At 34.5% G+C, this 16,217-nt stretch overlaps 3 protein-coding genes across 3 annotated transcripts in view; 2 read left to right on the top strand and 1 right to left on the bottom strand.

Annotated features, from left to right (window-relative positions):
- Positions 1 to 709: 709 nt before the first annotated feature.
- On the top strand, positions 710 to 3,939 carry LOC108757649 (arf-GAP with dual PH domain-containing protein 1). Its single transcript, XM_018502130.1, has 6 exons — positions 710 to 1,006; positions 1,396 to 1,621; positions 2,177 to 2,375; positions 2,441 to 2,800; positions 2,873 to 3,095; positions 3,171 to 3,939. The coding sequence occupies exons 1-6, from the start codon at positions 925 to 927 to the stop codon at positions 3,236 to 3,238; spliced, it is 1,158 nt and encodes a 385-aa protein (XP_018357632.1). The 5' UTR covers positions 710 to 924; the 3' UTR covers positions 3,239 to 3,939.
- Positions 3,940 to 4,045: 106 nt separating this feature from the next.
- LOC108757642 (N-acetyltransferase 9-like protein) lies at positions 4,046 to 7,305 on the bottom strand. The gene is made up of 10 exons (XM_018502116.1): positions 7,211 to 7,305; positions 7,010 to 7,119; positions 6,613 to 6,669; positions 6,018 to 6,158; positions 5,856 to 5,950; positions 5,013 to 5,102; positions 4,731 to 4,924; positions 4,529 to 4,641; positions 4,376 to 4,446; positions 4,046 to 4,311 (listed from the first exon to the last, which is right to left on the bottom strand). Exons 1-10 carry the CDS (start codon positions 7,285 to 7,287, stop codon positions 4,147 to 4,149), a joined length of 1,113 nt encoding a protein of 370 aa, XP_018357618.1. The 5' UTR covers positions 7,288 to 7,305; the 3' UTR covers positions 4,046 to 4,146.
- Positions 7,306 to 8,490: 1,185 nt separating this feature from the next.
- Positions 8,491 to 16,217, top strand: part of LOC108757904 (homeobox protein TGIF2LX) — a 46,298-nt gene continuing 38,571 nt past the window's right edge. The window contains exon 1 of the mRNA XM_018502599.1: positions 8,491 to 8,594. Coding sequence (XP_018358101.1) covers position 8,594 — 1 coding nt within the window. The 5' untranslated portion in view covers positions 8,491 to 8,593. The remainder of the gene's footprint in view (positions 8,595 to 16,217) is intronic.

Below are 16,217 nucleotides of genomic sequence, written 5' to 3'. Positions count from 1 at the left end.
CCTCTTCTTCTATATTTGAATGACCCAGGTTCCAATGCAAGGACACGGCAAAGCTAGACTTCTTCCTTTATTTAGCCATCGACGAGATGCTATTAAAGACCATCAATTCTGGGTAAATTTTCGGCGGTATAAAAAGATAGATTTCGGCAGCCAAGAACAGACCCATTTTCCCGAGCTTCTCAAACTGGCCGTTTCAGCAGATTCACCAGATGTTGACCAATGGGCGCATTCAGCAGACTCAATAGTTGAAAGAGCGCTCGCTGTTATTGGTGTATTCTTTTAGCTCATTCAATCAGAATTTTAGATTTAGAAGATTACCAATAACAGTGAGCGCTCACTCAACTGTTGAGTCCGCTGAATGCGCCCAATGAAATTATAAATATTTTGGATGGCACCCAGTTGGACACGGCTCAATTGGACACGAGCCACTCACAGCGCTTGAGACTACAAAGCTCCTAAGCACCGGTCGCTGTGATTGATGGTGTCCAATCGAGCCGTGGTCAATCGGGATCACCCCAATATTTTAGTAAATTCGCTTACATTTTCATCTCATTTCATCTCATTTCAAAATACACAATCGATCTCCAAGACTGCGTTGTAAATAGCGGACCAATTAAAAGTGGCTGTTTCGTGGCTTGACTTGGGCTTGACTCTGAATACTCTGATTAAGGCTGCGTTCGGAAATATCACTCGAGTGTGCCCCCGCGTGTCGTATTATCTTTGTGTTCACCCAGTGTTAAACAAGGATAAGATGATACACGGAGACACCCGGGTGATATTTTCGAACGCAGCCTAGAGGGTCTTTACTCCCGTCTCCCGTCTTGTATACGCTCGTGTGACGTATGTAAACACGGGTCCTCCTGTCATCGTATATAAATTGTGAATCTCGCCGTTCCCATTCATCCCGTTTGCCAATGTTTTAAAATGGCGGACGCGAACGAGAAGTTGTTAGCGGAACTTCTGAAAAAGTCTGGGAACAACGTATGCGCGGATTGCGGGGCCAAGAGTAAGTGTGTTTCTTCAAAGATCTCGTTTACCTTAAACCGTCACTAGCGAACGAGACTCGTTCGGCCGCCACGTACGTCTTAACCTCTTGATGTTCGTAAGGCGTTTAGACATTTATTTTTACAGCGACATTAAATTTTACGATAATATAACGTAAAGTCGCTCGAGATTGGTCACTACTCGTGATACCTGATATTTAACATTGTGCTGTGTCACGAACTCCAACGACCATCGGATTTGATAGTATCAATAGTATCGCGCGCGTTAACGGTAGTAGTGTAAAATTTCCCTCCCACTCCTCCCAAATTCATTGAAGTTTCATTTACTAGGGATACGATATCTTTCATTCATTTCGCTGCATGTTAACCGTAGTGTCATTTTATATTTTAGATCCAGAATGGGCATCTTACAATATAGGTATATTTGTTTGCACAAGGTGTGCTGGTGTGCACAGATCTATGGGAGCACATATTTCGAAAGTAAAGCACTTAAAATTAGATAGATGGGAAGATTCTCAAGTGAGTAGGATACGCGAAGTAGGTAATAACAAAGCAAGCATGCGCTACGAAGAACGTGTGCCCTCGTGCTACCGCAGACCAAATCCAGATACTCCACAGTGAGTTATTGAACGTTTGTGTGGTTTTCCTGTTTTAGTCATCACCTTATGACACATTATTCATGACACAGTTATCAGTAGACTGTGGAACTTTATGCAAAATACTTAACTGAATGTTTTGCATAAAATGCATATTTTGCAATTTTGTAAATTTACAGATGGCAATCTCAATCTTTTTACTTCACCTTTTAATAACTCTTTAACGAACAACGATTGACTGCTAAAACTTTCCGATAGTTAATATTCAGTTAAGTATTTTGCATAAAGTTTCACAGTCTAATCAGCTACCTTTACACAGATTATCTTTTAAATAGTATTTCTGTTGGATATTATACAAAGCACTTGAATTGTCAGAAACTAATTTACAAATCCAAATACTCCACAATAAGTTATCAAGCGTTTGTGTGGTTTTCCTGTTTTAGTTATCACTTTATGACACATTTATTCATGATACAATTAGCAGTTATATATAGATTATATTTTGAATAGTATTTTTATTGGATATTATTTATAAAGTACTTGAATAATCAGAAACTGATTTACAAAATTTATTAGAGTTTTAGTCGAACAGTGGATAAGAGCAAAATACGAGAGGGAGGAATTTTGTCATCCTGAAAGACAAAATCATTATGTATCAGGATTTATGGAAGGGTTTTTAATGAAACGTGGAAAGGAAGATTCACGTTATCATCCTCGTAAGTTTGTACTTCGTGAAGCGGAGGATACACTCAAGTATCATGTTAAAGAAAATAAGGTAATTTAAATAAGATGCAATGTAAGTCTAGGAAGGCAAATATTTAATATTGCACTTATTTTAAGGAACCGAAAGCAGTTTTAAGGATATCAGAATTAAATGTTGCATTTGCACCACCTAAAATTGGCAATCAGAATAGTCTTCAACTGTCCTTTATGAAAGATGGCACGACAAGACATATCTATGTGTACCACGAGGATCCGGAAGTAATCACGAATTGGTACCTTGCCATCAGGTGTGCGAAACTGCACCGCTTACAAGTAGCGTATCCAGGTGCAAATGAGAATGAGTTACTGTCGCAACTTACGAGGGATTTCCCGCGCGAAGGTTTTCTATGGAAAACTGGCCCAAGACATACAGACGCTTATAAAAAAAGATGGTTTACCTTAGATGGTAGAAAACTCATGTATCATGACGATCCTATGGTACGACCTAATTTTTACTTAACGCTTGTGTTATTTAACAGACTATATTATTATCTTCTTCTATCTTTTAAGGACGCGCATCCGAAAGGTGAAATTTTTCTGGGTCATAGTTCCGAAGGCTTCGCGGTAAAAACGGGCGTACCACAGGGTGCTAGAGATCAAGGGTTTTCGTTTACCCTTGAAACACCTGATAGGACTTACTTGCTCTCTGCGCAAAGCGATGACGACAGATCGCAATGGATTAGCGTAATCCAAAAAGTAATAGATAAACCACTAACGCCACAGGACGCGACCGGTAAGCCGGTAACCGAAACGTACGTCAGATTTAATTCGAGAAAATGTGTATGTACACGTTGGTTTTCATTTACAGTAGCGGCGAGACTCGTAAGAAAGCGCACAACAAGCGGAACAATGAATATATTTTCGTCCACGAGATAGGGCTGGATTCCTCTTAGACGTCTTTCTTAATTATATGCCGGTAATCGAATCGTATCGGGATAAATAAATATATGACTCAGCACATATGCGAAACGGCACGTATAGCTTCGAATTATTTACTCATCTTGTTACTGTTGAGTCATGTATTTATCTTGCGCACGGTAGTTGCATAGAGACATACGTATAAGACTGCTCGAAGATGTTGATCAACGTGGATAAACTGCAAGCACCAACCACTTCTCTGTAACATTCTTGCGTTGAAAATAAAGCTTGTGTCGCTTACCATCGAAACGCGTAGGCAGGCAGTATCGTAACAATATTACAAGGAATTTTTACTTAGCAATAATATTGTGTGTGATACTTGTCTCTGACAGTGTAATGTTCGGAGCACTGAAAAAAATTCTCTTCCAGAAGTTTGATCTAATCTATTACAGAACTATCTGCTGAACAGCAAATCTAGCTTAGGATAGACATTATTTTAAAAATCACTGATTCGCAGTATTTTCTTTCCTCCTTTTTTTATTAACTTAGTATCAACTGGTTTATTTAGATTATCATTATAATTTAGGCCACAAGTGATAATGATACACAATCTGTACATAAAAAATAAATTATGAGGGCCTATTATTCTTCATTTTCATTCTTTAAAAGTATAAAGAATAACTCTTTCCTATGCTATTCCTATAAATAAACCTATATTCGGAAATAAATAAATAATGAATTGTCTATACGTGCGCTGATTATGCATTAAATATTGTGACATTTCTTGGAATGTTTTATTGACAGTAAAAACAATGATAATTGACATAGATTATAGAGTAAAAAAGGGGACATTGTTCGTTAATGAATATCTTAATAATAATTGATCATTCAGGTACATGCATGGGTATGTATTTGTGTGAAAGATTTCAGTACTTTATTTTCTGCTTGTGTTCAGAAACAGGTAAATTTTTTAAATAACATAGAATATTGACCCAACAGAAAGCAGCAATACTGACATATGTCACTCGAAAAGATGGCGGAATTAATAAAAAGTTCACAAATTGCACTGGCAACCAATATCCGCATGAAGTCTGGAAAACAAAAATATATGTAATTCCCGTACTGTAGAATTTTCGTGTAAATTGGAAAACGAACCTGGAAAGTGTGTACGAATTTAATTTTGCATTCTTGAAGGAGATCTGATTTAGCTTCCATTAAACTCATACCTGTAAGATTTATAAATCAAACTTGTTATTCTATCGCGAACAAATTAAACAATCTTTACATAAAGCGCTCAAAGATACGAACTGATAAAGAACAAGATAATTAATGGCGGTGTTAAGATAAATTGGTCTACAAAAAGTTTCTTTAATACGATCTTGGTGGATTTTCCACTATAAAACGTATCCAGCCATTTGTACCTGTCGTTAATATTTAAGAATTAATTTGTAAATTCATTACGAAAATTGTATAAGCACTTTACATCACTTAATGAACATTGTCGAAATACCATCCATGTAGTATTGGTCCAGCTAAGAGGCAACCAAAGATCGCGTATCTTTTCAATTGCGGCCAGTTGTAAGTTGCAGAATTAGAATTTTTATCTACGAGATCCAACATCTCGCAAAGTTTTTGTATTTGGATTAATACCGGTCCTTTGATGTTAGAAGAATTTTCAGGGTCTACGGTAATAAGCTGTATCGGCTACAAGAGCACAATCCACTCGTTAGCATGAATGATATAGAAGAATTTGTCGTATTCGATACAAAAGAATCCGAATCGGAAATTGCACCTTTGACATCTTAGTAAAACTCTGTCGGATAAACTCGGCGCTCGTATAGAAGAAACCATACACCATTGAATTAAACAACAAGGGTCTTTTCTGCATAATACTGCTTACAACTCGAAGAGCCCTCGTCGATGACATATTTTGTCTTCCTCTGCTACAGTCACGACTCTTATGTCTTATCACTTGTTTCAAGATATTCGCGTTTCAAGATGCGTTATCAAATAAGCAAGATATTACTGTTACAGTTTTACTAGCGCCGAATAAGGAATTAAATGGATACTGACGCTGATACTGACTGAGTGCAACAGCACTACCCATTTAGACTCAATTACGTTCAATCATGACTCAACTATATCAATTGTATCGCATCAACATGTGCTCTCTTTCTCGCTTATCTCTCAAATCCTTGTTGTAAGTGAACGTATGCGTTGAATCCTTATATTTAAAAAATTTCTATACATTTTTTTATATAGTATAAAGTCGTACAATTACAAATATATAAATTATATTAAATTTGCTTTAATAACTACAATAGTTAATTAGGTATAATAGATTGTAATTCAGAATGCAACCAACTTGTCCAATCAGAAGATGTTTCCTTCTCTAGGGTAACTTCTCGAAAAACTTCACTTCTTTCCTCCTAAATTATAATTTTATCATTAGGTATTTAATTACAGTTTCTGTTAAAAATGGCTAATATTCTACATATGCCTATAAAATGATTTATAGTCTAATTTTAAGTTTAAACAAATAGATAACTACATCGAATAATTAAGATTTCGAAGAAATTTTAGACAATGGTTTAATGCTAAACGTGCGATAGAAAAATCATGTCTCTTAACCCACCTCTCGGAAACCAAGTTTCTCAAACATTCTTATGCTCACTGCATTGTCTAATTTGATTTTGGCGCAGAATTTGTTAATGTTTAGCGTCTCAGCGCCTGTTACAAAAGTAGATACAAATTATAAGAATGTTAAACCCAATAATTATTATCACGGCCGAATTACCATAGAGTAACATTAATATAATAGATTCCCAGCCTCTTCTTTTGCCTCGATTAGCTTCCTCAGCTATCATAATTTCTATTTCAGCGACGCACAGTCCCTGTGAGTCGTGCAGAAATAAATTTGTATCTCCCACCATAGCATCTGAAATGAATCAGTCGAAAAAAGAAGTTAGATATTACAAGTGTGAGTACATACAGGGTTCTTACAACAGTGACAATAGGCGCTTTCCATTTAATAACACAAGTTGATACAAACATCATTCCATTTTTCTCGATATTCAGAGAATAATAAAGATAGAATGACACTTGTGTTGACTTGTGTCACTGAATGCAAAGCAATCAATAGTGACTATTATTATAGAAATTCTAGGGATGCGTTCATGCAATTCCCATATAAATGCTCCTTCATTTTATCCTTGTTCACCAAATATTAAATAATAGATAAAATGATATCTGGAATATTCGAGATACAAACTACAATAGACCGTACAAAATAGAGTGTGCTCCGAAATTTAAGAATGTATAGTGAACGTGTCATAAACTAAAACTTTCAACACTGAAAAAATTTAATACACAACTATTATTTATGTATGTACCTATTTCATTTTTGGTTGTCAGGTAGACATGTTTGTCCAATATGATAAAAGTGCATTCTGTAACATAAAACCACAGTTAAAATCACATTTAGTATAGAAATTATATTTTGTGAAAGTAGAAGCAAACATTTCATTACTGGCTAGTATCGAGTAGGAAAAATAAAGCAATACAAAAAGAGAGAGAGAAGATACATAGAAATCATTTAATACAACATTCCAACACAAGTAATTATTGTGATAGATGAATCAATAAGTAATCTCATTTTGCCTTGAAAAATCAGAATAGTGTATAAAGTATATTAAAGTTATTTATTGATTCATCTATTTATATGAAGAATTACGATAAAAACTGATAAAGCATTTACGTCTAAAGGATTTTGCTAGCTTAGATAATTACTATCCTCGTCCTCCAACCAACGTTTCTGCATCTTGAATTCCTCCTCCAGCGTCAACGGCTCGGAACTCGTCAAGTACTGCAGAATAGGATTTTTCATCCATTCATGATATCTGAACATAATTTTCGAGATAGCATATCAGTTGTATTTTGATCATTCAGTTAATAAAACATTAAATATAAAAAGATAGTTTATATACAAACTTTATAACATGCTTTTCTTGATACGGTACCAAAATGATATTTGTTCCATTGATATGAGTATTCATATTTTTTCTCATAATTATTGGCAACAATTAAATAATTTAATTAAAATTTAGTAATTATTCAGACTACTCCTCGCACTTTAAAAATCAATGAAATTAAGTTTGTTTGGCGCGTGTTTGCATAAAACGGAAGAATCTGGCAGAAAAAAACGTCACACTGTAAACCGAGATATTAATTGTTTAAAGTTCACTGTAAACTTTAAACGATAGTCGTGAACTGTTCAGGTTATAGGAAATCTGTCGCAACCACATAAAAGGTCCTCTAAAGTCGTAGATGGTCGTGGAGTCTTAAGTCGTAGGAAACCAACCAATCACAATCAAATATAAGGAGAATACTCGATTGGAATTGGTCAGTTTCCTACGACTTAAGACTCCACGACCATCTACGACTTCTATTGTAGACCCCGCTTTATATTTGAGATAGTCTTAAGATGTCATAAGCCAATCAGTGGTCGGTATTCATAGTCAGATTTTATATTCAAGGCCGTCTTAAGTACGGTCTTAAGAAGTCATGAACCAATCAGAGGGCTACATTAGCGTTTTAAGGCATTACTTAAGACGGTCTTGAAATAAGAACCGACTATGAATGCCGGCTTTAAAATGCTAATATGGCTCTCTGATTGGTTCATGCACTAGCTTAAGGCCATCTCGAATCTTGAGTAATGTCTACAGATTCCGCTCTAATGCTGGATTCACACTGCATCCGATGTGCGTCGTACGACGCTCTGCAACCAATTAGAAAACAGGATTCCGATGATACGAAGCAAAAGCCATCACACGCAGTGTGAATCCAGCATATGGCGAGCAAAAAAACAAGCATCGCAGGTTTAAGCAAGACGAACAGACTTATGATTTCTGATAGATTGAAATCTGTTATTTCCTATTCCTATTGCCTGTGCTTTTCATTGTGTTTCCGGCTTTAGATATGCGCTGCGTTCAACGGACTCAACAGTTGAGTGATCGCTTGTTATTATTGGTGTATTCTTTTAGATTATCCAATCAGCATTTTAGATCTGGAAGAATACATCAATAGCAGCGAGCGCACAACTTGTGTCAGCTGAATGCGGGCATATATGTTGTATAGTATAGTTTATGTCACATACGCTATAGGGTTTTTTTACTGTCACTATTCGATGCGTTTTGGTACGCCATTCGTGTGCTGTCAGCGGAACTACAACTGAGCTAAACGCTTGCGCTGTTATAGCTGTCATAGCGGCAAAGAGAATAACGTGCTGACAAGAGACAAGGTATAGCCACTGGGACGGCAACATCGGGGACGGAATTAACAAGAGAAGAAGACTGAACGAATATCTCACGCGCCAGTAAGTGTTGTCTTGTATTTCTTTAGCTGTACGCCACGAGGTCCACGCTGCCGCGTCGCTTTGCGAAAACTCGCGCGCGTGTGCTTGGCGCCACGCGCTATCACGCGCGGGCTTGACAAGGCCTTTCGTCGTCCCACGAGACACGTGCATTGGAGTATTTACGCATTTAACGCGTATCCTGAATCCTGGAAAATAGAAACGCTCCCCCCCCCCCTTCGTTTTGAATCGAAACGATGTGACAACGACGATGCAGCAGCCACGTTTTCGACATTCTGTGTATTTTGACTTTGACCACCGGTATCTGACAGTTGTGATGTACGTGTAATACGGCTGTAAACATCGACCGACCGTACGACTTCACTCCAATTCGCAGCCGCGAGATGCGTCGTCACCGTGCCGGTGAGTGAACGATTTTCCCTCGCTCGGCGAGCGGCTGTTTTATAACGCGCTTCATTAATGTAACATGCTGTGCGCCCGCGCGTTCTTGCTCAACGTGCGGGCGGTATGTGCTCCTGGATATATATATGTCTCACGAACAATCTCTGTCACGATTTGAAAATGTGTTGGTATTTATATTTTCTAGATAAAATTAATGTGAAAACTATATACATATGAAACAGTTGTGTAACGTCTTTTTATTCAATAGTACCGTTTTGTAGTTTATTTACTATATATTTGTCATTATTTTTTATTGTTATAACATTTTATCTTAAAAAATGATAACAATAATCTCAATTTTTTTGGAGTAATTCTTTAAGTATTCAAGATGATTTATGCAAAGTTTTATTGCAATTCACTGATTAGTCTATAAATAAACAAATATGAAAAAATTTACTTATTTGTTTATTTACAGAGTAAGTAATCAGTGGATTGCAATGTAATTTTGTATAAATTATTTCAAATGCTTAAAGAATTTTTCCTAAAAAATTGAAATAGTTATTATTTTTTAAGTTGAAATGTTATAGGAATAAAAGATAATAAATACAATGAATAAACCACAAAAAGTATTGTTGAATAAAAATATGATGTTACACAACTGTTTTATGTATATATAATCGCATTTTTTTTTTTTTAAGTAAATATTAACACATTTTTAACTTTTAAAAGAGATGTATGTCCTTTAACGGCAGTTATCATGCAAATTTCTCCATATTATAGGACGTTAAAACACACGTGATGAGACGTGGCGATACAGAAAATTTGGGTGCGCAGAGTTCAGCTTTTGTGCTGGAAGCATTAAGCCCATTTTATATCGCACAAGGTGAGACCTTTTAACCAGACCAGACATAAGACGCAGAACGCAGGTCACAGGTCACAAGTGAAATGTATTTCAGATTATAATAGATCGCAGACCGCAAGGTGCGCAGGATGCGAAAGTAAAGGTATATCCACACAAACTTGCATAGCCGCATAAACGTATGCATAAAGAAAATTATCCAATCATATTTTATGTACGACTTTAAAAGAGAACTGCAATTGGATAATTTTCTTTATGTATATGTTTATGCGGCTATGCAAGTTGTGTGGATATACCTTTACTTTCGCGTCCTGTGCACCTTGCGGTCTGCGATCTATTATAATCTGAAATACACGTTTCACTTGTGACCTGTGACCTGCGTTCTGCGTCTTATGTAGATCGGGCTAAAAGGTCTCACCTTGTGCGAAATAGTTGTTCGATGGATAGGATGGTAATCTGGTGTCAGGAGATGTGAGGAGCAATAAAGAAAAGTGCGCGTGAGAAAATCTGCGTGATTTATTCACCACTAAGACTGATCGTACACGTATGCGAATAGGCGACAAGAAAAGCGCGTGGAACGTTGCTAACAAGTATTATGGCGAGATGAACCAACGTGGCCGCTTTTCGCATGGTTTTGTAAGTGCCGACCTTCTGGAAAGAGATCTAGACCTCTCTAGTACAGGATATGTCATCATTTTGATCTTTCGAAAAGGTCGGCGTTGTTTGAATCGCGAAGTTGCGATTACCACCGCTTCCGTTAGAATTGGCTGGAGCACCTTCGGCGGGGTGCTCCAGGATTCGCGGATTTGGTCACGCTCCATCTTGAGCGCGAGGTTCCTTAAACACATCTTAATTAATTACTGTACACGAATATATAAAAAATGCCGTCTAACAATTTCCTCTTCTGATGACTTTTGTAACAAAGAAAATGTCCGCTTGTAGCATCTGACATTTCTTTCTTCCGCATTTACAACAAAGAAAGTCTTTTTTCCACTTGTATTATAGAAGAAAGTTTTCTTATTGCTGTTTTCTTATTGCAATACTTATATAAGCAGCTCCTGTATTCTCGAAAAATATCGCATGCGAAAATATACAAAAATACTCCAGTACACGTCATGTATATTATAGATTTTCCTAATAATTTTGTATGTAAGATTTTTCGAGAATGAAGGCCGCAGCATGCACTCTTGCATAATGCATAGTGCATAAAGGAATCAATCAATCAAAATTCTTCTTTTCCATGGAATGGGAGGAAAGGAAAGATTGTGATTAATTGATTCGTTTATGCACTATGCGTTATACAAAAGTGTGTGCTGCGGCCTTAAGGCGGTGCAATTACTATTGAAGTGGTTTCCAATTGTTTGACATTTCTGACATACTTACATTTCCATTTCTTAACTTCTTTTGAATTTAACTTTGAATTTCTTTAAGTGAGCGCTCAAATATACATGCATGACACGTGTTAATTCTCGGCAAGACCTTTCTTTATGAATAGGTTCGAAAAAGCCGATCAATAGACTTGAAAAATTCGTCCAGCAAAAACGGGCAAATAGGGTGAGGATACATATTATTATTTGTATTGCCCTGATTTTTTTTATTTTTTGTTGATACATATTAAGCCGCGTATATACCTAGCAAACATCGAACGCGAATGTTCGGACATTCGTGTTTGTGTTTGTGAGCAGTTTATTCTTTTTCTTGATTGCACCGAATACTAGCATTCGATCAGATTCGATGTTCGTTGCACATAATTAAATTTGTGCAACTTTTATGTAACAAATAACAACACAAAGTTTTGTATTCGCTGTTCGTTCGGTTTTCTTTCGCTACGTATATGCGCGACTTTAGGCTGAATTTTTATCTGACGAATATCAAGCGTCAATTTTGACCTGTTTTGAACTGAAAATGAGCGTTGTAGCGTCAGGTGAAAAGGTTTTAAGGCCATGGCACACAAAAAAAGCCGTAAGCGAATTGATCAATCACGAGAATCCGTAAAGCCATAACGTAAATAGTAGCTAATCCAACATGTTGATTTTCTTACTGTTTACGTCTTACTGCTTTAAGTTTTTTGTGTGTCATGGTCTTTATTCTAAGGAATGGTAGAAGCACCTTTTTAATTCCTTCGTTGAGCCTCGAGTTCTTTTATTGAAGTATGGACCTCGTGTAATTCTTTTGTCGACCACGTCCTCGCGTTTCAAGCATAGATTTATATTTTATTTCGCGCGGTGTGTTTGTAAACATAATAAAAAAGATTAGTTCGTTCTTGCCTACCAACTCAGCCATGCGTCAACCTTTTACCATAAAGAAAGTAAATAGTCTTTTTCGTTCGCATCTTTATTTCAGAATTTTTTGTTATATGTACATAGTAAAAAACTTTATATTTGTGTTAGAAACGGTCCACTCAAATCGTGTTAAATTTTTAATAAATTTGAATGTAAATTTAATATGTGGTTATATTATTTAAATATTTTGTGGTAATTGATATTTATAATATGTCTTAAAATATAAGTTCTAAAATAAATGAATAAAATATGTGTTAATTTAACATATCATAAATATTAATTTTACTGAAAAAATATACTTCCACAATTTGCTTACAAATTATGACAGTATTATGTTTTTTGTGCTAATTTTCTTTTTTTATATAATATTTGTATTACTTTCTAACTAATAGTTCTAATATTCATCTAATGTGGTGGCTGCAAACGCCAGCACTACATCTAACATAAATGAGCATACAGTCATTTTATGTATGTATGTTTTATGTAATCGAGCCACCTCTAATAACTATTGTTAAATTTTAATATTCATCTCGTGTTAAATTAATAAAAATTTGAGTGGACCGTCTGGAGCACGTTAAATTTAACATAAATATAAAACCCCCGAATACGAAGCATATCGAAATCGGAGTACTCCAACACCCCTTTGAAAAGATGCTTCAAAAAAACGTGACACGTCAATTTTGATATAGGATTTTCCACTGTGTATTTTTTGTTCTTTTTCCTAAAAAGTAAATTCTTTTTTTCTTCAAAGGTATTTTTACTTCATCTTAAACAAATCAACGAAAAAACGATTTCTTTAATTTAAACATACTTTTTTTTGGGTGTATCAAAAGAATGTTAATTCTGTCACATTTTTTTCATATCTTCTGTTCTTTCTCACTTCTGTTCTTTCTCACGAAATTACATATTTTAGATGTACCAATCTCTGGACGGTTAAGAGCCTTGTATAAATGTGTATAAGAAATAATCATAAAAGATATATAGTTCTTAGTTCAATTCACACACGTCTAAAGTAAACTTCACACTACTATTAAGTAATAAAAGTTAATAAATTAAACATTAGTCTTCACAATAAGTTTGTATAAGAAATAAAATATTTTAATATAAAAATCTTGATAATAACCAATAAACGAGCAAAAAGAGATGTTAGAATAATAACTATTTAATTATAATTAACACATAAAAATAATTCCGTAATCGTTTCGACTCACAGAGTCTTCCTCAGTACAACATGAATACAATAAAATAAAATAAATTATTAAAATCTACAGTCTAATATGTCAAAATGAGGTAACATTCTAAAAATATCATTCGTCCTCTTCGAGATTATTACAGTCGAAATAGTTTTGTCACACCATGTCCAAACGAATATATAACAATCAAAATTATTCAAACTAGATCTCCGTTGACAGCGAGACTCGTATTAGTCCTTTGTGTGTAATATGAGTCAAGATATATAAAATTGTTGTAACATAGTATAGTTTCTTAAAAATGATCCCTCAACAATAATAATCAGTAATAAATTAAAGTCTTGATAATCGCAACTGTAATAGCTCGAATATGTTATATGATATGTTTTCGGTATATGAGATGTTTAATAATTAACATCATTAATTAAAGCGAGATATTCGTTCGACGCGAACATCTTGTCATTTTCATTCTTAAAATTCTTATAAGCGTACATTCTGGTGTAACCACACTAAAAATAAGGTCTTTTTTGGAATTTTCTTTTTTTGGAAAGAAAACTATAAGACATATGATTCTAATTTTTTACATATTTATTAATATACATGTCAATATATGAAAAAAATTTTTACAGTAATATTTTCATTCCAAAATTCCAAGAAATTAGAAAGGCGCAGCGTTGAAAAAATGAGATGACCAAATGATTGGCACGATATCTCGAAAACCAATAGTTTGAAATAAAAAAACAAAATTTTTTCTTAAAATTTATTTGCGTGGCTATCGCGTAAACTAAAATAAATCGATTTCATTAAAAATTACATTTTTATTCAACTTGTTTGAGCGGAAAAAACACTTCTAGAAACATCACTTTCTAAAAACACGTGTTAACTCGCGAATTTTTAATATTTTTCAATATTCTTATCTAAAAAAAAGGAAGTCATCAAGATTTTTATATTTTCTACATGGACAATTTTAATAAGCAATTAATCTCAAACAAATACTGAGACCTTCGACAGAAAAATGCAATGAACCGTGTTGCCGTTGTCTTTCAAACATTCTAGCAACCAGTTTAAGCGTCTTACATAATTATTTTGATGGACCTACAGAACTATTTTCAGATTGGTATGTAGCTAAAATTTTAGATACTTCAACAAAACCGTTCTTTCTGTGCAAGAGAAATTATACTTATTAACATAATACAAAAGAAATATACACACGTCTATCTAAGAATTAATATGAAAAATAAATAATATAAAAGAAAAAAAGACTGACATTGTCTGGTTGCATAAATGACATAATAATCAAGAGACACTTTTAAAAATGAAAAAGGTATTTTTTACGATATGAATAATTATATCTGTGTCTGTGAAGAATTCTTTCTTATGGAAATGGCCTTGCCGAGATCTTTGATATATCATTGAACCATGTAATCAGTCATATTTTTAGCTTTTTAAAAAAAATGTATATATATATATTTTATCTTTAAACTACTTATAAATGTATATTTTTTTACATTATATGTATATGTCATAGTCAAAGTGTTAACTTTAGTAAACATATACACTTACTAGTCAATACATTGACTACAGCAGACTTTAATAAGTGTACATACATTTACTGAGTTAACTCTTTGACTGTGACATACATACATATATACATTCAGCTAGAAAATATTTCATAATTCACGTCCGCTTATTTTAGCGTTATTTCTTGAAGAACAAGTTTTGAATTATTTTTTTCTTTTAATGAAACTTAATGAAGGGGACATTCTTAGATAAAACTCATTCACTCAATATCCGTCTTAAAAAATTAGAGGAAAAATTTTTGGAGGAGATCCATGTATTTTTAACTATTTTCCGATAAAGATAGGAAAGCTACAAAGGAAAGATAAAAAAGGAATCGTGAAATAGATTAACTGAACAATACATTTCAATTTGCTCATTTTCGAATTACTTATCCTGTCTTTTCGATAATTTCAGAATTACTGAAACTATCGCTAGTTTATTTATCAAAATGTCATGCAAATATGTAATTAAGAGATTCTTGTTTACGACATCTTTAAATATTTTGTTCAAAACGTTTAATTAAAATATTAATAGACGTAATCCGCTCTCTCGATATTGTAAACACAAAATTAAAAATGTAACTAGGTTAAAAAACGAGAAATCTCGTTTTTCTATTTATCTATTTTTCTATTTATTATATATTCTATTTCATCTTGTCGAGATTTGGAAAATCCGAGAAATCATTAGATGCACATATACACGTCCAAACCTTGTAGAATCACGTAAAAGTCATAAAAGATCCATATAAATTTTTACATCTTCACGGATAATGGTATTTCACAGTAAAGTCAAAAGTGCGACGAGGAGACATATTAATTTGCGCAGAATCTGATTTTCAGGACGATAATATCATTAGAGAGAGAAAGAGAGGAAAGAGGAGAAAGAGAAGAAGAAGGAGAACCATAACTCGGAGGAATCTAGTTCGAGTTATAGTCCAAGATTAGCAAGTCCGTAAAGTGGGGCGCGCGCGTTATCTAGTCCTGGTCATTGGCCAGTAGCGCGCCGAGAAAAGTGGCGAAAGAATTGCGTAATGCGCGCAATAATAATTGCTATCGAAAGAGAGAAAAGAGAAAAGAGACAGAATCTCCATGCGTTCGTGCCTCCTTCGAGTCCTTCGTTCATTTCGTGACATTTTGGTGCAGTCATTCGTTGCCTCACTCGTTACGCTCGCACGCGAATTTCGTTTGTTCTGCACAGTTTCTTTTGTCTAGAGATGCTCAAAAGAGATCGACATTATTTAGACAACTTCTGATTGGTCCGCCATATTTTTCGAGACTTGCTTAAAATAGATTTAGATAGAATAGATGTGTAAGATAGAATGAGATGCGTGGATATGTCATTCTATCTTATACAT

The sequence above is a fragment of the Trachymyrmex cornetzi genome, unplaced genomic scaffold, assembly GCF_001594075.2.
Source record: "Trachymyrmex cornetzi isolate Tcor2-1 unplaced genomic scaffold, Tcor1.1 scaffold147, whole genome shotgun sequence".
In the NCBI taxonomy this organism is placed as follows: domain Eukaryota; kingdom Metazoa; phylum Arthropoda; class Insecta; order Hymenoptera; family Formicidae; genus Trachymyrmex; species Trachymyrmex cornetzi.
This window is presented reverse-complemented; position numbering and strand designations above follow the sequence as displayed.

What these genes read in the sequence shown, in the direction of transcription:
- LOC108757649 (XM_018502130.1), top strand. Translation starts at nt 925, where the DNA reads ATGGCGGACGCGAACGAGAAGTTGTTAGCGGAACTTCTGAAAAAGTCT. An exon ending in CCAAATCCAGATACTCCACA is followed by an intron (nt 1,622 to 2,176) that starts GTGAGTTATTGA and finishes AAAATTTATTAG; the next exon opens with AGTTTTAGTCGAACAGTGGA. An exon ending in ATCATGTTAAAGAAAATAAG is followed by an intron (nt 2,376 to 2,440) that starts GTAATTTAAATA and finishes ACTTATTTTAAG; the next exon opens with GAACCGAAAGCAGTTTTAAG.
- LOC108757642 (XM_018502116.1), bottom strand. Translation starts at nt 7,287, where the DNA reads ATGAGAAAAAATATGAATACTCATATCAATGGAACAAATATCATTTTG. An exon ending in GACAACCAAAAATGAAATAG is followed by an intron (nt 6,159 to 6,612) that starts GTACATACATAA and finishes GATTCATTTCAG; the next exon opens with ATGCTATGGTGGGAGATACA. An exon ending in GGACCAATACTACATGGATG is followed by an intron (nt 4,642 to 4,730) that starts GTATTTCGACAA and finishes TATTAACGACAG; the next exon opens with GTACAAATGGCTGGATACGT.